This window comes from Mizuhopecten yessoensis, unplaced genomic scaffold (assembly GCF_002113885.1).
Source record: "Mizuhopecten yessoensis strain PY_sf001 unplaced genomic scaffold, ASM211388v2 scaffold11161, whole genome shotgun sequence".
In the NCBI taxonomy this organism is placed as follows: Eukaryota; Metazoa; Mollusca; class Bivalvia; order Pectinida; family Pectinidae; genus Mizuhopecten; species Mizuhopecten yessoensis.
This window is the reverse complement of record NW_018408910.1, coordinates 1,074,659-1,094,669: the sequence shown is the minus strand read 5'-3', so window position 1 is coordinate 1,094,669 and position 20,011 is coordinate 1,074,659. Positions and strand designations below refer to the sequence as shown.

General features: G+C 34.4%; 1 protein-coding gene across 5 annotated transcripts in view; it reads right to left on the bottom strand.

Annotated features, from left to right (window-relative positions):
• LOC110467125 (multiple epidermal growth factor-like domains protein 6) overlaps positions 1–20,011 on the bottom strand; it is a 220,468-nt gene that overhangs the window by 47,322 nt on the left and 153,135 nt on the right. For 2 of the 5 annotated variants that reach the window (XM_021524057.1, XM_021524056.1), the window contains exons 5-10: positions 19,332–19,457; positions 18,595–18,717; positions 8,339–8,647; positions 3,366–3,491; positions 1,905–2,027; positions 1,350–1,472 (exon numbers count right to left, since the gene is read on the bottom strand). In XM_021524057.1, the coding sequence (XP_021379732.1) occupies positions 1,350–1,472; positions 1,905–2,027; positions 3,366–3,491; positions 8,339–8,647; positions 18,595–18,717; positions 19,332–19,457 (930 nt within the window). Of the gene's footprint in view, positions 1–1,349; positions 1,473–1,904; positions 2,028–3,365; positions 3,492–7,776; positions 7,852–8,338; positions 8,648–9,212; positions 9,279–18,594; positions 18,718–19,331; positions 19,458–20,011 lie in introns of all 5 variants that reach the window. The other 3 variants (XM_021524059.1, XM_021524058.1, XM_021524060.1) reach the window with 3 other exon arrangements.

Genomic DNA, 20,011 nt, shown 5'->3' with positions numbered 1-20,011 from the left:
GCCCCTCTTATACACCGGTAAATGGTCCATTCAGATATTATTTACTTCACTCACCCAGCTCTTACCCAATCATAAACATGTTAGCTAATAACACTGACCCCTTACCCGATATTGTACCGGGTAAATGCCTTTGTAAAGTTAATTCTGTTGTAATCTAATATCGTAAAAACATTTTTAACAACATTGCCACCTTCACAAACAATATTCACATAACAGATAGATAATAAAAGAGATTCTTGAACTCATTCACCCCTGAGGACACATTTGAACTCTTCCAATTCAAAGGTTGCAATAGTTCATTATGAAATTTCAGGGATGAATGAGTTAACACCATAATAAGCTGTTTTATATGTAGAAATTTGAACACTAACCCAGATTTTCATTATCCAATAAATGAATTAAATAAACAATCTCCCAACCTCCCCAACCCCCCACCAACCTCCCCATCTCCAAAATTCCTTTTTTTATCCATTAAGATACCAAATAAATTAAAAATGATACAATATTTTTTCACAGAAATTGTATACACTTTGAAAATTGAGGTATTCAAAACTCACAAAATATTGGTATTGATGTTAGAAGTGGGACAGACTGTTAAGAAACAACTAAACTGTGCAGATAAAAGCTAGGACAAAAATTCAAGAGTTATTTCCCTTGATGCATGTCTATGATTAACATGGTAGTGTAATGTGAACCTTGAAATTCTCATTCTGGACTTAATTTCTTTTGGGAATGAAGGGTTACATTTCTTTAACCCTTTCACCGCTGTAGACCATAAAAGACACATCATGATAAATGTATGGTAGAGTCTACTAAAGTTACCTAGGGGTAGAAGGGACATGCACGTTATTAAAATAAATGATCACGTGGTTACTATATGACACCACACCGGAGTTAAAGCCAGACATGTATAATCCTTTGATGGCAGACTTGACACATTAATGCATTTCTGTAATTGTCTTCACAAAGTGTGCACTTGAAACTGAATTCACAGCGAGTCCTCTCAAAATGATGAAAGTGTGACTAAAAAAGAATCTCAATATCTAGAAAAGTTGCTTTATTTATCTTGAAATCTGATCTCCTGTAAATCAAAGATCTCATATCAATGAAGTTAAATCTCCCATCATTGATGATAGGTAATAGCCTCAACTCATTCACCCCTGAAGACACATTTAAACTCTTCCAATTCAAAGGTTGGAATATATCATTATGAAATTTCAGGGGTAAATGAGTTAAAACCTGATTGTATCTTATTGGTTTTAATGAATTAGAATTTGCTTTGATAAGAATTGTTAATCACATATGACTTTTCACAAAACTCATAAAATGAGACTGGAGTGGACACTTACTGTAGCAGGATCGGCCGTCGACCCCGAGCTGGTAGCCTGGCGTACAGGTACAGGTGAAGGATCCTTGGGTGTTGATGCAGGCCTGTGTACATCCGCCATTGTTTGCCTCACATTCATCCATATCTGTCGAGCACAAAATGGCTATAACCATATGCAGTCAAAATGTGTTACATTTTATCTCAAATACCTGGATTTTGCCATATATTGTAGTGTAAAAAAACATACTCCAGTTATGTCAAATTCTGCATATACCCAAATGTCAAATACCTGGGTTATCTCAAATACCCTGCTTATGTCAATTACCCTTGCTATCTCAAGTTTACCATTAAAGATTTTATCATAATCTAAGCAAAACAAACTGTTTGTCTATTTCATAACCAATAACAATAATCGTTTACATCACTACAAATGAAACTTGGTTATAATAATAATTCTAATAATACTTATTCCATTTTGACATAAAATTTCTAATATTTTTTCTTTTCTACAAAATGCTGTTGAATATGCATGAATGATTGATTTTCTTTTTGATTTTTTTCCATTGGTGAAAATAACCTTCGCAGTCACGGCCGTTTTGAGACAGTTTGTAGCCCACAAAACATCGACACACGGCCCGTCCTCTCTCGTTCAAACATTTCTGTTCACAGTCACCGTTTCTGTCTCGACATGGATCCTTCACTGTTAAACAAACCAAGGGAGATAACAATATGTCAAAATACAGATCACACAACAGGACAGGGAGGTGACACAATGTCACAGGACAGGGGAGAAAACAACATGTAACAGGACAGGGGAGGTAACAGCATTTCACAGGACAGGGGAGATAGCAAGATGTAACAGGACAGGGGAGATAACAACATGTAACTGGATAGGGGAGATAACAACATATAACAGAACTGGGGAAGTTACAACATGTAACAGGACAGGGGAGATAACAACATGTCAAAATACAAACAAACAACAGGAGAGGGGAGATAACAACTTATAACAGGACAGGGGAGATAACATATAACAGAACAGGGAAAGTTACAACATGTAACAAGACAGGGGAGATAACAAATGTCAAAATAAAGACCAATCAACAGAACAGGGGAGAGAACAACACATAATAGGACAGGGGAGATAACAACATAAAACAGGACAGGGGAGGTAACAACATGTAAAAGGACAGGGGAGAAAACAACATGTAACAGAAAAGGGGAGAACATGTCACAGGACAGGGGAGATAACAACATGTCAAATTACAGATTAAACAACAGAACAGGGGGGTTAACAACATGTTACAGGACAGGGAAGATAACAAATGTCAAAATACAGACCAAACAACAGAACAGGGGGGATAACAACATGTAACAGGACAGGGGAGATAACAACATGTAACAGGACAGGGGAGGTAACAACATGTCAAATTACAGATCAAACAACAGAACAGGGGGGATAACAACATGTAACAGGACAGGGGAGATTACAACATGTAACTGGACAGGGGAGATAACAGCAGGTAACTGTATAGGGGAGATAACAACAGGTTACTGGATAGGGGAGATAACAACATTTAACAGGACAGGGGAGATAACAACATGTAACTGGACAGGGGGGATAACAACATGTACAATGTAAGAACAATCATAGTAAAGAAAATCAATGGACAGGGAAGGTAAAAACAAGTCAAAGAAAAAGCAAAGATTTAGCAGTGCAGAGTATATATTTAATATGAGGAACAAGATAGGATATTTAACTATGAAAAAATTAATATATTTTTCAAACTAATGAGGTACACGGAAAAAAAGACAAGTACCTGAACAAGATTGGGTTAATTCCGACAATGGCTAAGGTTCTCAAACCTCCCATCCTAAGCATGCATAGACTTTATTAATTTAACATAAGAATGATCTTTCTTTTGAATTTTGCAATTCTGCACTGCTTATAAGTCTTCAACTGTAGTGAATACAGATTTTTGCTAAAGAACAAATTCTGTGAGAGAAAAATTATTGAACAAAAGTAAAATGATCTTACTGTCGCAGGTTTTGCCGTCTGAGTTGATGATGTAGCCAGTTCGACAGCTACAGTAGTGATTTCCATCGTACCCGTCCTGACAGTCATGTTGACAGCCCCCGTTATCTCGCTGACATCCCGAAATGGCTGCCAAAATCAAAACCAAGTGTCAATGTTGATTCAAACAAAGATGTTGCACAATCAATGAAATACGACATGAGAGACAATTAGTGTCAAAAATAACCAACCTAAAGTTTCTGTTAAGAATTGGAAGAAATACAGTGCTGTTGATAAGATACTTTTGCAAAGTAAAGTGCTTTTAATTTGTTTGTTTTTCGTTAAGCACGTTTAACTGGAAAATCAATAACAATGAATACATGTATGGCACACATATTCTGCTCAAGTTAAATCAATACACTACCGTTGCTGCAGATACAACTTTTAAACTTCTTTTAAACAATGAATTTAGTTTTGTTATCCAGTAGTTGAATTTTTTATTTTCTATTTTTCTCAGCCATTAAAAAGAAATCCGGAAGCAAATTGTTGAATGAGAAAAGAAGAAAATGCTATAATCTTCACAGATAAGAAATTACGGCTACATGTTTCTAATTTCTAATAAGATACTAGGAACCACTTAAAGTTATACAGTACAATTAAGAACACTGACCCTAAACATATATCTATACCACAAACCTTAACATTGTTATCACTCTACCTAGTATCAAATTCATTGTTTTTATTCATATTTTTTTTATTAATTTTATTTTTTTAATAAAACCGACATAATTTTGAACAGGTTCATTTCATATCATATCTAAAGTAAAACCTGTGAATTACACCACATGTTAGCCATATAAACCTGTCTTATCTGACACCCTGTGATATAACACATGTTGGTCATATAAACCTGTCTAATCTGACATCATGTGCTATACCATATAAACCTGTCTAATCTGACACCCTGTGGTGTGAAAAAAGTTTGGTCAGATTAGACACTTGAGCATCTAAATATAAAAGTTCAATTCTGTCATTTGATGAGATAACATCATTGTGTAATATTATACGGATGTCATAAAACCAAGGAGTCAGATAGGACAGGTTTTACTGTAGATATGTATGTAAATCCTCATAAATATTATCTACATTTTACAAAAAAACAACAACAAAAAACCTGTTGTCAATGACAACAAAACTGTTTTTAGTGTATAGGGACAATCTATATATTCTCATGGAAAAGAAAGAAATTCATGTTGGAACAGATTAGAATATCAATATCCTGAATATTACAATATACAAAAAACAGAATTTCAAATTAGTAAATTGATGCCTTAACATATCTAATAATTTCTGAATCTGAAAACATTATTGAGAATCGCTAACATCCTAGTCAACTAAAAATAACATATAATATAAGGATGATCTTTTTTTTTACTAAAAATGTAAAATTTATGAAATAATTTGGTAAAATTCAACATAAATGATCAATAGTAAAAGCTCTCAAATAACAGCAAAGATAAAAAAAAAAAAAAAAAAAAAAAAATTTNATTCTGATTAAAAACAGCCGGTAAACACTGCTAAATACATGCTGATCGGCTGTTCAAACAAACTTAATAACAAGGCTAGGTTCATGCTAAATGCTAAGCAAAGCAATAACGGCTTTTGCTAAATGTGCATTTATGTCACTATGAAACCATCAAAAAATTACAGAATATATTCTGCCAAGACCTTTAAAGATGAAAGCATTTATATAATAGCCTAAACCGACTATTCTGCTGTTACATCTGTAATATTACCGACCATACAGACGCTGCTCTTTCAATTACAGGCTTCGTCCATCAAACATTGGTTCACCCGAACTAGCCTTGTTACCAGTAATTGACGATACATTGATTTTAGGCCGTTTATCTGTCAAGCACAGACAACCCCGTGGTCCTAACAAGGCAACTTTAAAGACTGATTCGCTTGACAAAAAGAAATTTTCTGTAAATGATTTTGAATTATGTTCTTCACTTTAAATTGTCACTACGAACGGTAAATGTCTGAAAATTCGAATCTTATCCGAAGTTGAACACTAAATATTTGCAGCTTAAAATAATGTTTTCAGTTTAAGTTAGATGCTCAATCTCTTTCATTAATTTTGAAGAGTATTTTGTAATTTAAATCCATATAAATTGAAAAGTAAATTTCTGTGATTTCAAATACCATTCTTTTTTAGTAATTCTCCTAATTTTGTTTAATCTCAGTTGAACAGTAAATGTCTTTAATCAATAATGAGAAGTATTTTAAATTTTAATCTGTTTAAGTTAAAAAGCCAATGTCTGTGACTTCAATGGACAAAAAATACCTTGACATAGTCGGAGTTGAACAGTAAATGTCAGTGATTTAGACTGGCAATTTTAAGTTGATTTATTTAGTTGAATGGTTAATACCTGATTTATTATATTTATATTTATTGGTTTATTAATTTTTAAAGAAGCCAAAAATTTAAGTAAAATTTTCTTAAATTTCCGATTGTATTTGCATAAAAAACATAACAAATGTCACTCTAAGTCCAAAATTTCTGCCTCCTGTCCTTCTTTGAGGGAGAAAGTCAACAATTGATTCAAGTAACATGCATCTTGCTGCTTTGGAGGTAGATGTTGAATAAATCATTGTTTTTTGCCCTTGAAGAAAGCCAGGAGATCGCAACATTGGGATTTAGAGTGACATTTGTTTTACTTTTTACTTTTTTTTTACCCTAGGAAATCATCTGTTGTTATTTTTTTGCATAGTTTCACTCGGTCTAGTTTCTTAAAATTTTGTGACTGTTTAAAAAGTTTTTAAATACATACATTAAGACTTGCTACCTTGGGAGAAGCTACTGAATCACCAGCTAAAGCATTTGATGAGATATTGACACAGCAAACTTGTCGTTTAATTTTTAAGCAAATTCATTTTAAACATAAATCTTGTTTTCTTCCGAGAAAAAACAATAATTTTCGTAGAATTTTTTTTTTGGCAGAATCTTAAAATGTTCACATCTAAATCGATAACGCCTCAACATACATCAAAGCTATATCTAAAGCTTTGGACTATATATACGTAGCACTCGGCATGAAAATCAGGACAGAAACAATACATAAATAGCGCACTAAACACACAGGAAATATTAACAGTATAATTAATGCAGCTATACAAAACATAAAAAGTATTTTCAAACTTTTTGCATTGCAAAAATGCATTTTTTCCGCAAGCAGCAAGAAACACTTGGGGGAGGGTTAACGTGGCAGTTGAAAGGAGGGGCGATTTTTCTATTATACATGTTATTCTGAGTAAAAAAAAGGAATTAATGATAAAAGAGTTGATTAAAATCATATGCATAGCTGAGCTGAACAAAATTTTGAGGAGAATTTTTCACACAAATTACGTGAAATATTTTTAATGTTATGTGAGTTAGCAACAGATTAAAAACATGAAAATTTTGAAGAGCTTATTTTGTTTTATATCTATAGTGATCATGGATAAATCGTGCATACCGTATTCAACCAAATAAGTGAACCTGCCCAGGCTATAAGCTAGCCTCACCACTTTTCTTAGAAAGAGGATGGGTGTGCTTAATTAAAATCTGTCAAAAGGTTGCTTACTTCACGGAGCTGCCAATTTAATCATTATTTTTTTTGCAGAAGACTTTGCACCCTTTAGCCTTTACATTACTATGCAATATAAGCCAGTGTATCTTAAGCATCATTTTCTGATTCAAGATTACGCCAACTGTCTCCGTCAAGTTATTCCATTCATCCTTTGAAAGATTGCATAAATGTTTAAAGTCAAACTCATCCCAAACACGATCGTTTTCATTATCGGTCACTTTTATATAACTATAGTCATCCAATAGATCTATCTGTTCAAAATCTGACCAGTGAATATCAGTTCCATTATTCAACTCCAGAAGTTTTTATCATTTCTAATTCTGCTTTTCTATCACTAACCTCACGTGATTATCATCTGAATTGACTGTAAAACTGTCCTACCCACTTGCGTCCACCATTGTATTTCAGTGGTCATGTTGTTGGTCACAATTGTCGGGAAACACGACCATTTAGCATCCATCCTGCTGCAAGATCTCATAAAATCTTACCGATACATTAATCACTTCTGCAGTAACAACAGGGCATTTACCACTAAAGACTGGGAGACCAGTCAATTTGACGCATACGGATGGCTTTAATTTAACACAAAGCAATTTAATAAGTACATGCACGCACCCCTCCTGTTTTTTGTAATCGCATATTAGGATGAATACGGTATATTTCTCATTTAAGTACATATGTAATTTAAGTGTGGGAATTTTGTCGTAGAATATATAACTATCAATACTGAAAAATTCTCCGACACTAACAAGAGAGAACAATGATATATGGAACATAAACAGACATGTTGGAATCAACTTTACCATACACAGTGATACGTATACGCAAGATGGCTAAGGAATGAATCGTTTTACCAATCTTGTTTCTAATTTTGTTGGCTTAAAAAATGGAGAAATAAAACATCAATGAGAAAAATAGCAAAAATCATTTTTGTTATTGTCTCTCGTTCTAGCAAATGTGAGAGAATCCGACATAGCAACAAATGTTTGTATTTGTTTATGCTTGTCAAGGGGAATAACTCATTTTATCAAAGATGATTTCTATCCAAAACATCAAAATCTGTATATTTCCTGGAAAATAAATCTGACCATTGTGTTTATCACAAACATTTGCTGGTTTAAAAAATATTGCATATATATTTTGTACAACATCTATCACTAAAAATTAAAACTACATTACAACACCAAAGACAAGGCAAACACAAATGAAAAAGGGGACATGCTGGCGGAGAAAATCACCCAGGTTAACCATCGTCATGACGACCGATGGAGAGACACGTGACAACAGTTGTCGAGGAAGTAACGACAACTGTTGACAAAACACTTATATTACAAAACTTCCATACTAGAATTGAAATAAACATACACAATATTTTTCGATCTCTGATCACGATAGCTGGGTCAAAGACATCCAAGGTACCTGGAAATCTGCGACCTTGAATGCTGTTTCCACGGTAACTTGGTGAGGTACTACCTGGGTATTGATTAACAGGACGCCTATATCGAATTTCGTCCGGTTGCCATGATTCGTGGATATAATTTGCAAGTTGCTGTGGGCTTCCATCGTCCTCACGAATGGAGCCCACCTGAGTATCATGATGGTTAGGGTTGGGGATGCCCACGAGGGGCAGAGCTATAGGGGCACCCACAACATTAGAGTCTTCCTCATCATCGGCTGCATTCCGAGGTCAAAGAAAAAGCATTTCAGTGTAAAGGAAAAAGCAAAAACACGTTAATTCTGATTGGCTGTAAGCTACATTTCCGTCCATTGGATGGAGCAATACTGCAATCTCTATATGGTTGCTAAACAGCTGCAAGGAACTATCATTTCAGCAAAATTCACCAAACAAGAAAAGGAATGTGGATTTTGATCCCATGGTCAAATCAATACTTACTGAATCATGTAAATCTAAATTTGTATTCAATTTTGTTGACCAAAAAACCTTGATCGGTTTTAATAGCTGTACATTCTGTATTTTTGTGTTATGAGGGTCTTACGATTTAAAATCAATGTAATAGCAACAAGTTGAATAAGAGAAATACTTAAATCAAACTATAATTTTAATAATTCAGTTAAATTAAAACAAATCCACATTACTCTAACTTTAGCATATGTTATACAATATGTTCATTTGCTGCCGACTAAAATGTCTAAAATTGTGTGCAAAAGGAATGCAAAAATATATAATGACGTCACATGGCAAATTTGAAATGTGACCTTCAAACTGGTATAAAGAAACCTGTAATTTCTGGTTGCCAGGATACAACATTAACACTTGCTTCTGGTGTGGCTGTATAGTCAGGATCTGTCAGGGTTCAAGGACATTGGAAGGTCATATATACATACACATTATCTAATTAAGGAATAATTAAAGATGCATGTTAACTCGTTCACCCCTGAAATTTCATAATGAACTTTTCCGACCTTTGAATTGAAAGTGTTCAAATGTATCATCAGGGGTGAATGAGTTAACCTTCATAGTTTTCTTTTTCAGATCGATTTCTGCACTTAAACCAGAAACTTGTAAAAAAAATGTCAGAAATGGTCATTTGGACATAATTGATTATGTATTGGAGAGTTACACAAGATTCAGGTCATTGAAAACAATTACTATATTCTCCATAAAACAGGTCATGGTTAAATTACAAATGTTAAGGGATATAACTAAAACCACAGGTAAAATGATTAATGGTATATATTGTAAGGTATACCCTTATACATTGCTGACATAACACTTATCTAATTTAATGTTTCAACCACAAATTGATCTAAAAAATCACTATAAATTACACTTTTTCCTTTTTTTCCAAGAAAAAAGAAATGAAATCAAACAAAACATGTTTTTTTTTAAACTGTACAATTTGTAGTTGAGAGATACTTTCAAATAACAGAACAGGAGTTATCCTTCTTGGCCCATGTATTGCCTGAAATGCAGGACTTGTGACTTCTGAAAGTGATCCCATCTTTTCATTGTATTTTTGTCATTGTCAACCAGACTAAGCATGTGGTTTGTATCATTTTGTTTTCACCTTTGACACCAGATATTTCCTTAATTTGAGGGGGATGTTATACAACAAGGTGAATAAATACCCATGTCTTCCCCATCTTCGCTAGCCAAGTGTTTTGTATACACTACTCCACTTACCAGGTTAAGTGGGTAAGTGGAGTATATACGAAGCGAACACTTGGCTAGCGAAGATCTGTCTTCCCTATACCAGCTTGATAAATGTACATGTCCGTTAAATTGCACCTAAATTCTGTTTTCTCATCATCAGTAGATGCTGCCAATTAATTTAAGAGTTCATGGTGAAGTCAATTGTCTCAAAAGTGGTTTATTTCAGACACAACCAAATAAGGGATAATAAATAAGTACAATATTATATTATCCACTTTCTATGAATTCAAATTTCAAACATATGCCATTTCAAGCACAATCATAAAAATATTTGCGTAAATTCAGTGATAATTGAGCGAGTTGTTTAAACATTTCTGGACTGGAGGTGATATCATTATTTATTTTACTATTTTTTGTTTCTAAAGCTGAAATATTTATTATCTGAACACCTTTTCATTCTGTTATATCTATGTTTGACATTGATATACATGTACTGTATAATAATATACCAATATAAGGAAAAATATAATTTTGAAATTGATTGATTTGTTACAAACAAATATTTGTTTATCTTTATTTTTCAATTAATTTTTAGTTTTTGTTTTTCTCTGATGTTTTTAACTAATTTTCTTCTTAAGTGTGGCTAGCTTTAATAACTTTATCTAATTTTCTATTAAACATTGTCCATTCTTGGGTACTTTAATATCATTTTCCTGTTTAACCTAGTATAGCAATAGAAAGAAAGAGTGATAAAACAACGAAATTATGTTTTCTCAAAGATTATTTCCTATCCCACACATGAAATAAACATGATGTTTTATAAATACAACTTGTGATTCCATTAGGTGTCAGTGATTTCGAGAAGAAGACGTTTTCTAAAGACATTTATAACCCTACCCACGTCTTTTGATTACATATAATGCCATTTTCGTCTTTTTGTGCATAATAAACATTAAGACTGTGTAATCAATATAGGGAAACGGCAAGTGCAACATATAAATGGGGAAAATTACTGTCACTGTGTAAACAGCTTGGATTTAGTTTCGTCATAATTATACTCCGATACTGCTTTCTGTATATCAAGTCAAACGTTTTAACGATTAGAAGAAAAATTCCTCATTCAAAGTGCAATAGAATATCTCCACGATTTTCCCTTTTCTGAAACAAAGCAGTCACATTATTAAGGTGCTTTAGAAAAAGTGTGTTATATGAAACACATAATCAATACAGATTTTAAAAATACTGAGTTGGACATTGTTTGGTTTGTTTGTGTTTTACATCTTATTAACAGCTATGGTCATCACCAGAGTGCTCGGAGAAAAAAAAACGACCTGAGGCCAGTTCCTGGGGACTGTCCCATATATATATAGGCCTGACACCCATGACCCAGTGGTGGATGGCTAGTGATAGTAGATGGTCAGAGGCCTTAACCACTCAGCCACCGAGATTGTCCCAATGTAGGCATCGAACCCGCGACCCAGTGGTTGAGAGTTAGTGATAGTAGATGGTCAGACGCCTTAACCACTCAGCCACCATGATTGTCCCAATGTAGGCATCGAACCCACGACCCAGTGGTTGAGAGTTAGTGATTGTAGATGGTCAGACGCCTTAACCACTCGGCCACCGTGATTGTCCCAATGTAGGCATCGAACCCGCGGCCCAGTGGTTGAGAGTTAGTGATTGTAGATGGTCAGACGCCTTAACCACTCGGCTACCGTGATTGTCCCAATGTAGGCATTAAAACCACGACCCAGTGGTTGAGAGTTAGTGATAGTAGATGGTCAGACGCCTTAACCACTCGGCCAACGTGATTGTCCCAATGTAGGCATCAAACCCGCGGCCCAGTGGTTGAGAGTTAGTGATTGTAGATGGTCAGACACCTTGACCACTCGGCCACCGTGATTATCCCAATGTAGGCATCAAACCCGCGACCCAGTGGTTGAGGGTTAGTGATAGTAGATGGTCAGATGCCTGAACCACTCAACCACTGCGACTATCCCACATAGGCATCAAACTCGCGACCCAGGGTTGGAGGGTTAGTGATTGTAGACGGTCAGACGCCTTAACCACTCGGCCACCGTGATTGTCCCAATGTAGGCATCGAACCCCCGACCCAGTGGTTGGAGGGTTAGTGATTGTAGACGGTCAGCCCCTGAACCACTCAACCACCGCGACTATCCCACATAGGCATCAAACTCGCGACCCATGGTTGGAGGGTAAGTGATTGTAGACGGTCAGATGCCTGAACCACTCAACCACCGCGACTATCCCACATAGGCATCAAACTCGCAACCAAGGGTTGGACGGTTAGTGATTGTAGACGGTCAGACGCCTGAACCACTCGGTCACCGTGATTGTCCAAATGTAGGCATCGAACCCGCCACCGTGGCCCCCAGTTGGATGTTGTAAGATTGGTACCAGTTTGTAAACAAAGGTTTTTATGGTAAGTGACAATTCACATAACAATTCTTAAACAACAATGGCCATTGTAAATTCTGGCAGTTTATAGGCAAAATCATGAAACAATAGTCATACAGAATGTAAAACACATCGCTATCCTCTATCCTAACAGATTTCAATCCAACAAGATCTGGAGTGTTAAATCCCCACCCCTATCTACCACATTGATCAGATCACCAATTCACAAGTAGTGAACTTCCCTCTAATTCATGAGAGCTCTAGAGCTTGTTCTGTGAAACATTTATCCACCACCGTTAGTATTTCAAACCTTTATACTGAGGGAACTTAAATATACCTGAGAAGGTAATAAACGTGCTATTGAAAAGACGGTCTGTAAACTTGGGGTTGACCCTTCATTATCAAGAAGGCATTTCATTGTTGTTTTCAATTAGTGAAATTGCCAGCTATTCTTATCAAATCTTTTTATTGTACAATTCACCAGGTACCTTCACACTAAATTAACTGAAATGCTTCAATCTTACTTTGCAGATTACATCCGATCAATTCTTATACATGTAGTAGCCGAAATACTATCGCAGCTACATTAGTGTCGGGTGGCCCATCAAACAGGTCGACCCCATGGAAGGATGGGGCAACCATTAAAAAGAAAGGAACTCTATAAATGGGGTGTAAATGCTTAATCTTACAAAGAAACTAGCTAATCCATCAAACTAATACAACAGGTCATTTGACTTGTAAAAACTGAATGGTTCCAATGTTTCCGACTTTAAACATGGCAAACATACAAGGTTTTAAAGTGGGTACTTGTGACTGATAATCTATTAGATTACTCTACTTCACCTGTGGCAAGCCTGAGGGGGCATAAGTCCTCATAAAGGCATAAATAAGGGTACATGTCATAAAAGTATTCCTTAACTGTTTGATCCCCATGTAACTTGAGTAGACTCTACCACGCATTGATCTGGATGAGAGTCCATTATGGTCTACTGAGTGGTGAAAGGATTAATGCTTTGCCAAACTGAGTTGCTAGAGTGTTCCTATAATGTCATTTTGTGTATTTTCACTTAATGTGACTTAGCAACCATTAACTGCATAGCAGAGGTCATCATTTACCTTAAAATTGCTACCAATGAATTTTTCAAAAGTCCTTTTTTGTGTCTAAATGTCACTGCGATTGGTGCACATTGACATGAGAGAAAAAATGTCAGATTTTTTATATGTGACCCATTGCTAGCCCCATTCTTTGTTTTGTGTACTTTATAAGTGGGGTGACCATGACTCGACTCAATCAATTTTTTCTCATTCAAGATTTGCAGATTTGTTCAATAACTCTTCAGTTCTATAGTCAAGGGTTCTTGTACTCGAACGCCAACTCGAAAAATCATGATTTCTTTTCTTACATTGAGTCCAGCTGTTTAAACTTTAAACTCTCTTAATGTCAAAATGAATCATTCTGTCCCATATACATGTAGCACTACTTATACAGTACATGAAATACAATCACTAATGCGTCGACAATATGCTCTCATAAAGTTTCTTATGTGAAGTAAAATTAAATTCTCTCATTTTGCTTGCTTTTTCTTTTTTAATTAAAAACTTTTCAAAATATGGAAAAGAAAAAAAATAGTAATTCTTATCTGTCAGTAAAAGTATCATTTTCATTTCAAATTTTACCATGTGGAAACTTAAGCTAGTCAATAAAGACATTATTAAGGGTATATGCTATGTTACACATGAAACCTGCGCCTGAAGTGAGAGTAGATTATCTCCCTTTAAAACCATCCAGACTTACCTGAGTTTTATAAAGCTAAGCATTAAATAAATTCTTGTTTACTTTTCAAATATATCATAAATCAATTCACCGGGTCTTAATTCAACTGACCATTCATAAAAATAACTCCTTTCCTGCTGGAACTCTTACGTAATAGAGATATATTTGTCAGTAGTGTAGCAACTGTCCTTAATAAGGACAGGTGACTTTCTAAATTATTATCTGTCAGAACATGTATCCTGTTTTAAGTAATATTTCTGGGAAATGTGTTTTCAGGAACAAAAGTGTACAAATTTCTAGATTAATGAAGATTAGAGAAAAAAGACTGTATGCAGTAATAAGTTAAAATACATATTTCTTTCATAAGGAAAAAAAACAAAACTTTTTTGGAATTTGGAATTAAAAATGTCCATATCATCGCTCAGGTTATACCGTAGCTTGTAAATAATCAGTATTAAATGTCAGGAACTGGTACTGTTGAAATATTTTGTATTTCATCATATTTTTTTCTTAAGAGCTACATTTTCAGGGAAGACTGCAGATATTCAGGATACAACTTAACTTAGTGTAGAATTCTAAATATCTTAACTTTTTTATCTGAGATAACTTTTAGTTACTTGAAATAACCTTTTTAAACATAAAAAATATTTGTTTCCTTTTTCTTAAGCATTTAGACCAAATTGACTTATTATACAACAGGTAAATGGGTCTTAATTACTGTCACCCGATGTAAGAATTAAAATTCTGAAAAGAATATTTTTTTGATGAATTAAGATGAACTAGAAGAATCCTTGGAAAGAGGTCACACACTTTCAAGTTAAATAAGATTACAGAAACCTAATTGACAAAATAAAGTCAATTATGAAAACTTATTGAAATGGGGTCTCACATACTGAACATTGACATGAATACAGAAGTCACTAACGTAACGACTCTTGTCCCTAATAGCATTAAGAAATCAATAATTATGATGTGTCGTTAGTCAAATTCGGTGTATTTAATTGACAACTGACAGTGCTGTGCATGTCAACAAGACATAAATTTTTCCACGATCAGTTCAATATTAATTAAGTCCGAAATATTTTAATGAAGTCCCCGTACTGATGTTTCGCTAATTTTCTAAACCCTGAAATGTCACTGGCTGGGAAATTTTCATATTACCGCTCAATCATAATTTTCCATAATTTTGCAGAGCAATTAAGAACACTTGTACTCAAAAATGTGTCTATCGTGTCTGAACAATAATAGAATAATTACAAAGAAATTGGGGATAAAAATCGCCAACATCCGAAATATGGATAACAGAATAATTATGATTGAATTCATGTAGCCACTCGGATTCGCTAATATCCGAAACATTTGTTATCTAACTTTGGCAGCGACTGGATATCCGGAGAATCCTGTCGTGTTTTCAAGCTCGATCGATGGTGTACCATGTGATTCCCAATATTCGGTGGCCTTTGTAATTAGCTTTCCTCTTCCGAGGTCTTTAAATCCATACAAAATGCTACAGATTGATTTTGTGTGTTGGGTTAGGTTTTCAGAGTTGGACATTTATGGTTTCTGATTGAAAGTAAATGACATTTTTCACCCTATTGAACTCAGTGATGGGGTAGTTTAAGTAACCTAAAGGAAAAGCTGCTTAATTGAAAAGTAAACTCGGACCAGTCAATAATTTGTTTCAGGACAATCACGATGAAGCGTTCTTGAATTCTTTGTAAAGGAATAACTAGAACTGTTGATGGTTTAAAATACAGGAAACATAAATACACTGTACATAAAGACATTGTATCTGCTTAAAGTACTGTAATTGAATACTGTCACAGTAATAACAAAGGAATATTGGTAATGACACATACAGAGATCACTCAAAAGTCATCTGCTATTAAATCTGTTTAAATAATTTCATCAGGCGATCTTTTCACTCTTTCACAGCAAAATCCCCCCCAGAAAATCTGATAAATAAAATCTTCTTTTAACACTGAAATAAAAGTAGTAGCTGATGTTAAATAAAAAATTAAAAAAAATTGGGGTATTACTTTCTGAAAATATCTTTTTGTTAGAAAATAAATCCTTATAATTTTTATTTTTAATTTATGATTTTTCTTTTTTATTCAAATGGATTAAAAACAAAGGAAAATTATTGGTTTACTTTTCAAACAAAGTGAAGGTTTTAGTAAATTCTGTCCTACACAAAACTGTGATGCTGATGTGTACGATTGTGTCTGTTCAGGATATTTACTACCTACTCTCAGTGACACAAACCTTCATTCCAAAGAGTTCCAAGATAAGAAATATGTACATCTGATGTGAATGGTTACACAATTATTTGGACAAAATCAACCATTTAATAATAAAACATTTAAAATGGACATCATTACAAAGGATATATATCTATTAGCTTAATTGCAGGTAATTTTTGCAGGAAAATTATAAAGGGAGATAAGTCTTACAAATTTGATCTGTATGAGGTTTCAATTTTTAGCACATCATCTTAACTCATTCACCCCTGAAATTTCATGATGAACTATTCCAACCTTTGAATTGGGAGAGTTCAAATGTGTCTTCAGGGGTGAATGAAAGGTGGATATTAATTAAGAAAAATTGTACCTACATATCAGTAAATGGCCTGACCTGACAACATTTTACTTATTTAACCAGGTAAGCACACCTGTACATTAAAAGTAATTGTGATAACAATATATCAACATAAATACATTTTATTTTAATTTCTATTTTTTTATTTTCATGAATCAATATTTTGCTTTATATCAAATCAATTTTACAATGCATTTTCACATTACAATGGCTATATTAATTTGTCAAGAATAGGATCAGACTCCCAGAATAGGAAGAAATGACATTATAATGAGTGGCTGTTAGCTTTGCCTGGCTAATAAGTTAATCTTAGATACAAATAGGTCATACAATTTCTAGGGTCGGTAGGAAAATGTAGGGTAGGTCGGGATACCTGAAACACACATATTGTTTTTGGCCTAATGTATAATATCCCCTTAGACATTCACCTACATAAGAAAACCTTGATATAATATAATGTTCTTCTTTTCCTTAATTACTGCGAACATATTTGAAGGGTTCTTTTTATCCCTTTTTTTGTTTCAAAATTATTCATATGTATCCCTATGTATAATATTATACCTCATCTTTATAACAGTATGTCTTATTGGATGATATTGGTCACATGACGGGGCAATAAAACATCATGTCACCTTCAAATTCACAAGCTTAAGTTTTCCTGATAATATTTCCCCTATTTGGAGCTTCTCTAAAAAAATTGGCAAGGGCAACCACAACCTAGTTCCCAATGACGGAAGGAGACGGCAACAATGGCACATCAACCGGATCATATCTGCTTATGTGGGATTTTTTTCTTCTTTTTTTCTTTCAGCATTATAAAATATGTATTACCCAGTAGGGAAACACAATTCTTTGTTTCTCCAAGGTTAATCATGTTTCACAGGACGAATATCAAACCCTATTTTATATAATGCCAACATTTTGTAAGACAAACAATGGCAGTGTGAGATACCCTTTGACATAATTTACACATCACTGTCAAATACATAATATTTTGCCTTTTTTGTCTCATACATTCCCACATCAACTACATCAATATCATAATTCAATCAGGAAAATATGGTCTGAGTAATAGAAAGGCTCCATCAAAAACAACGAAATAAACATCCCCTCGAACATCCCATACAGTTCATCATATGTCCTCCTAAAACACCCACAAAGCTATTACGACCCCTCAAACACCCTAAAACAGTCCGTCACAAGTCACCTTTTATAGGACGGACATCTCTTGCGTAACACATTTGTAGCTTACCACCTTATTAGGGCGGAAGATGGATGCCCTTCTCTCGGTGACAACGACGTTCAGATGAAATATGGTCATTATTTTACGCAATAATGAGATAAAACTCTTGATTTATTTCCTAAACATACAAGTTCACATTTCCCACCCATTTTGGTTCCTTACCCTTATGATAAAATCATATTTAAAAAAAAAAAAAAAGGAATAACAAGATCGAAGATGTGCATGAAAATATTTTTTCTATGGATTACAAAAATTGGATCTTTATATATATATTCACTAGTAACGTCTTAATCCAATTGGAATTCTCAACGATAATATGTATTATGCATTTTAATATAAACATATCTGTAGATTCTCAACATCAAACAGGCCTTTACTTATTTTAATCCATGTATGATCTGTAAAAAAAGGACACAAAATGGCATTAGTATTAGCTATAAGATACATGGGAGACAACTCTGTGTGTAACTCACCGAGACAAGTTTTGCCGTCAGCGTGAAGTCTGTAATTAGCCGGGCATGTGCAGTGGAAGCCCCCGTGTGTGTTTTGACAACCATGCTGACAACCACCATTTCTTTGCTGGCATTCGTCCATATCTAAGTAAACAAAACAATTAATTTGTGTGAGCTTCTCAGGATTTTGGCAGGCTTGATGGTCAAAAAGTATTTCCATCCACCAAACCCATTATTTTCATATAAAAAATGTATAAACTGTTTCTCATTTTGAAACAATGTCCAGGACTGTATATAGGAACACTGTGTCACACAGTCTCCAATATAGAACTGTATGCGAACATGAAAAGTATTAAACAGTTTCAATCAATGATCAGTTCAAATGTCTCAGTCTTTTAAAAAAATAACATTTCTTTAAGATAAATTGAAGATGAACAATTTCTAATCACTTTTGTTCCCAATCATTCCGTATATATACTCTTACTAACAGAGGATAGGTCATTTTCAGTAAAGTTTTTCTTTAAATCATTCATCCAAATTTGATATGCCTGAACTCTGCCTATTCATGATCACCCCTACATATATCTAAACTGGACTTTACCAGTCTATTATTTGGTATTAGGTTCAAATGTGTCTTTAGGGGTCAATGGGTCAATTACCATATTGCTTCCGATAGTCATCCACGATCAATTTGTTTTTAACATGTTCAAATTACAAATAAAAACCCGGGGTATTAATATGATGTTACATTGCTTTACCTGTACATCGCTTTCCGTCTTCGGCGAGTTGGAACCCGTCGCGACATTTACAGTAGAACGATCCGATACTATTACAGCACTCCTGTTCACATCCCCCATTGGACTGCATCACACATTCGTTAATATCTGATGAAACGTTTAAAAAAGTTTATTTTAAACATGTAATGAAACTGCGTCACACATTCGTTAGTATCTTATTAAAAGATAAAAACAATCATTTTAAACATGTAATGAAATTTGCCATCACCCGTCAGACACTTGGCTGAGTGCAACTAATATGGTATCGTATCCAAGTGGTAAACTTAACAAGTTGGCACCAATCAAAGTGGCATTAAATATGAGTGGCACTATCATCTGTGGACATTGTGGTCACAATTATCAGCTATTTTTTTAGAACACTTAAAAACCACAACACGCCTAGTGTAGTGGGGCACGGGAACATAGAAATCAATAACAAGGTCCCTTATGTATGTTTGGAAATTTCATTTTAGATGTTAGACCTCCTCTACTAACCAATAGTTCCAAAATTTGGGGTTGTAGTTTGAATGAAAGTTGCATTGGTCTGAATCCCTACAATGTCTTACAATATTTCCTGAATATCAGAATGTGTCCTATCCTGGATACTCCAGGGGTTACGCTCACTTATGCTCTCGGGTGTACCTCAAAGAATCTTGTGCTCG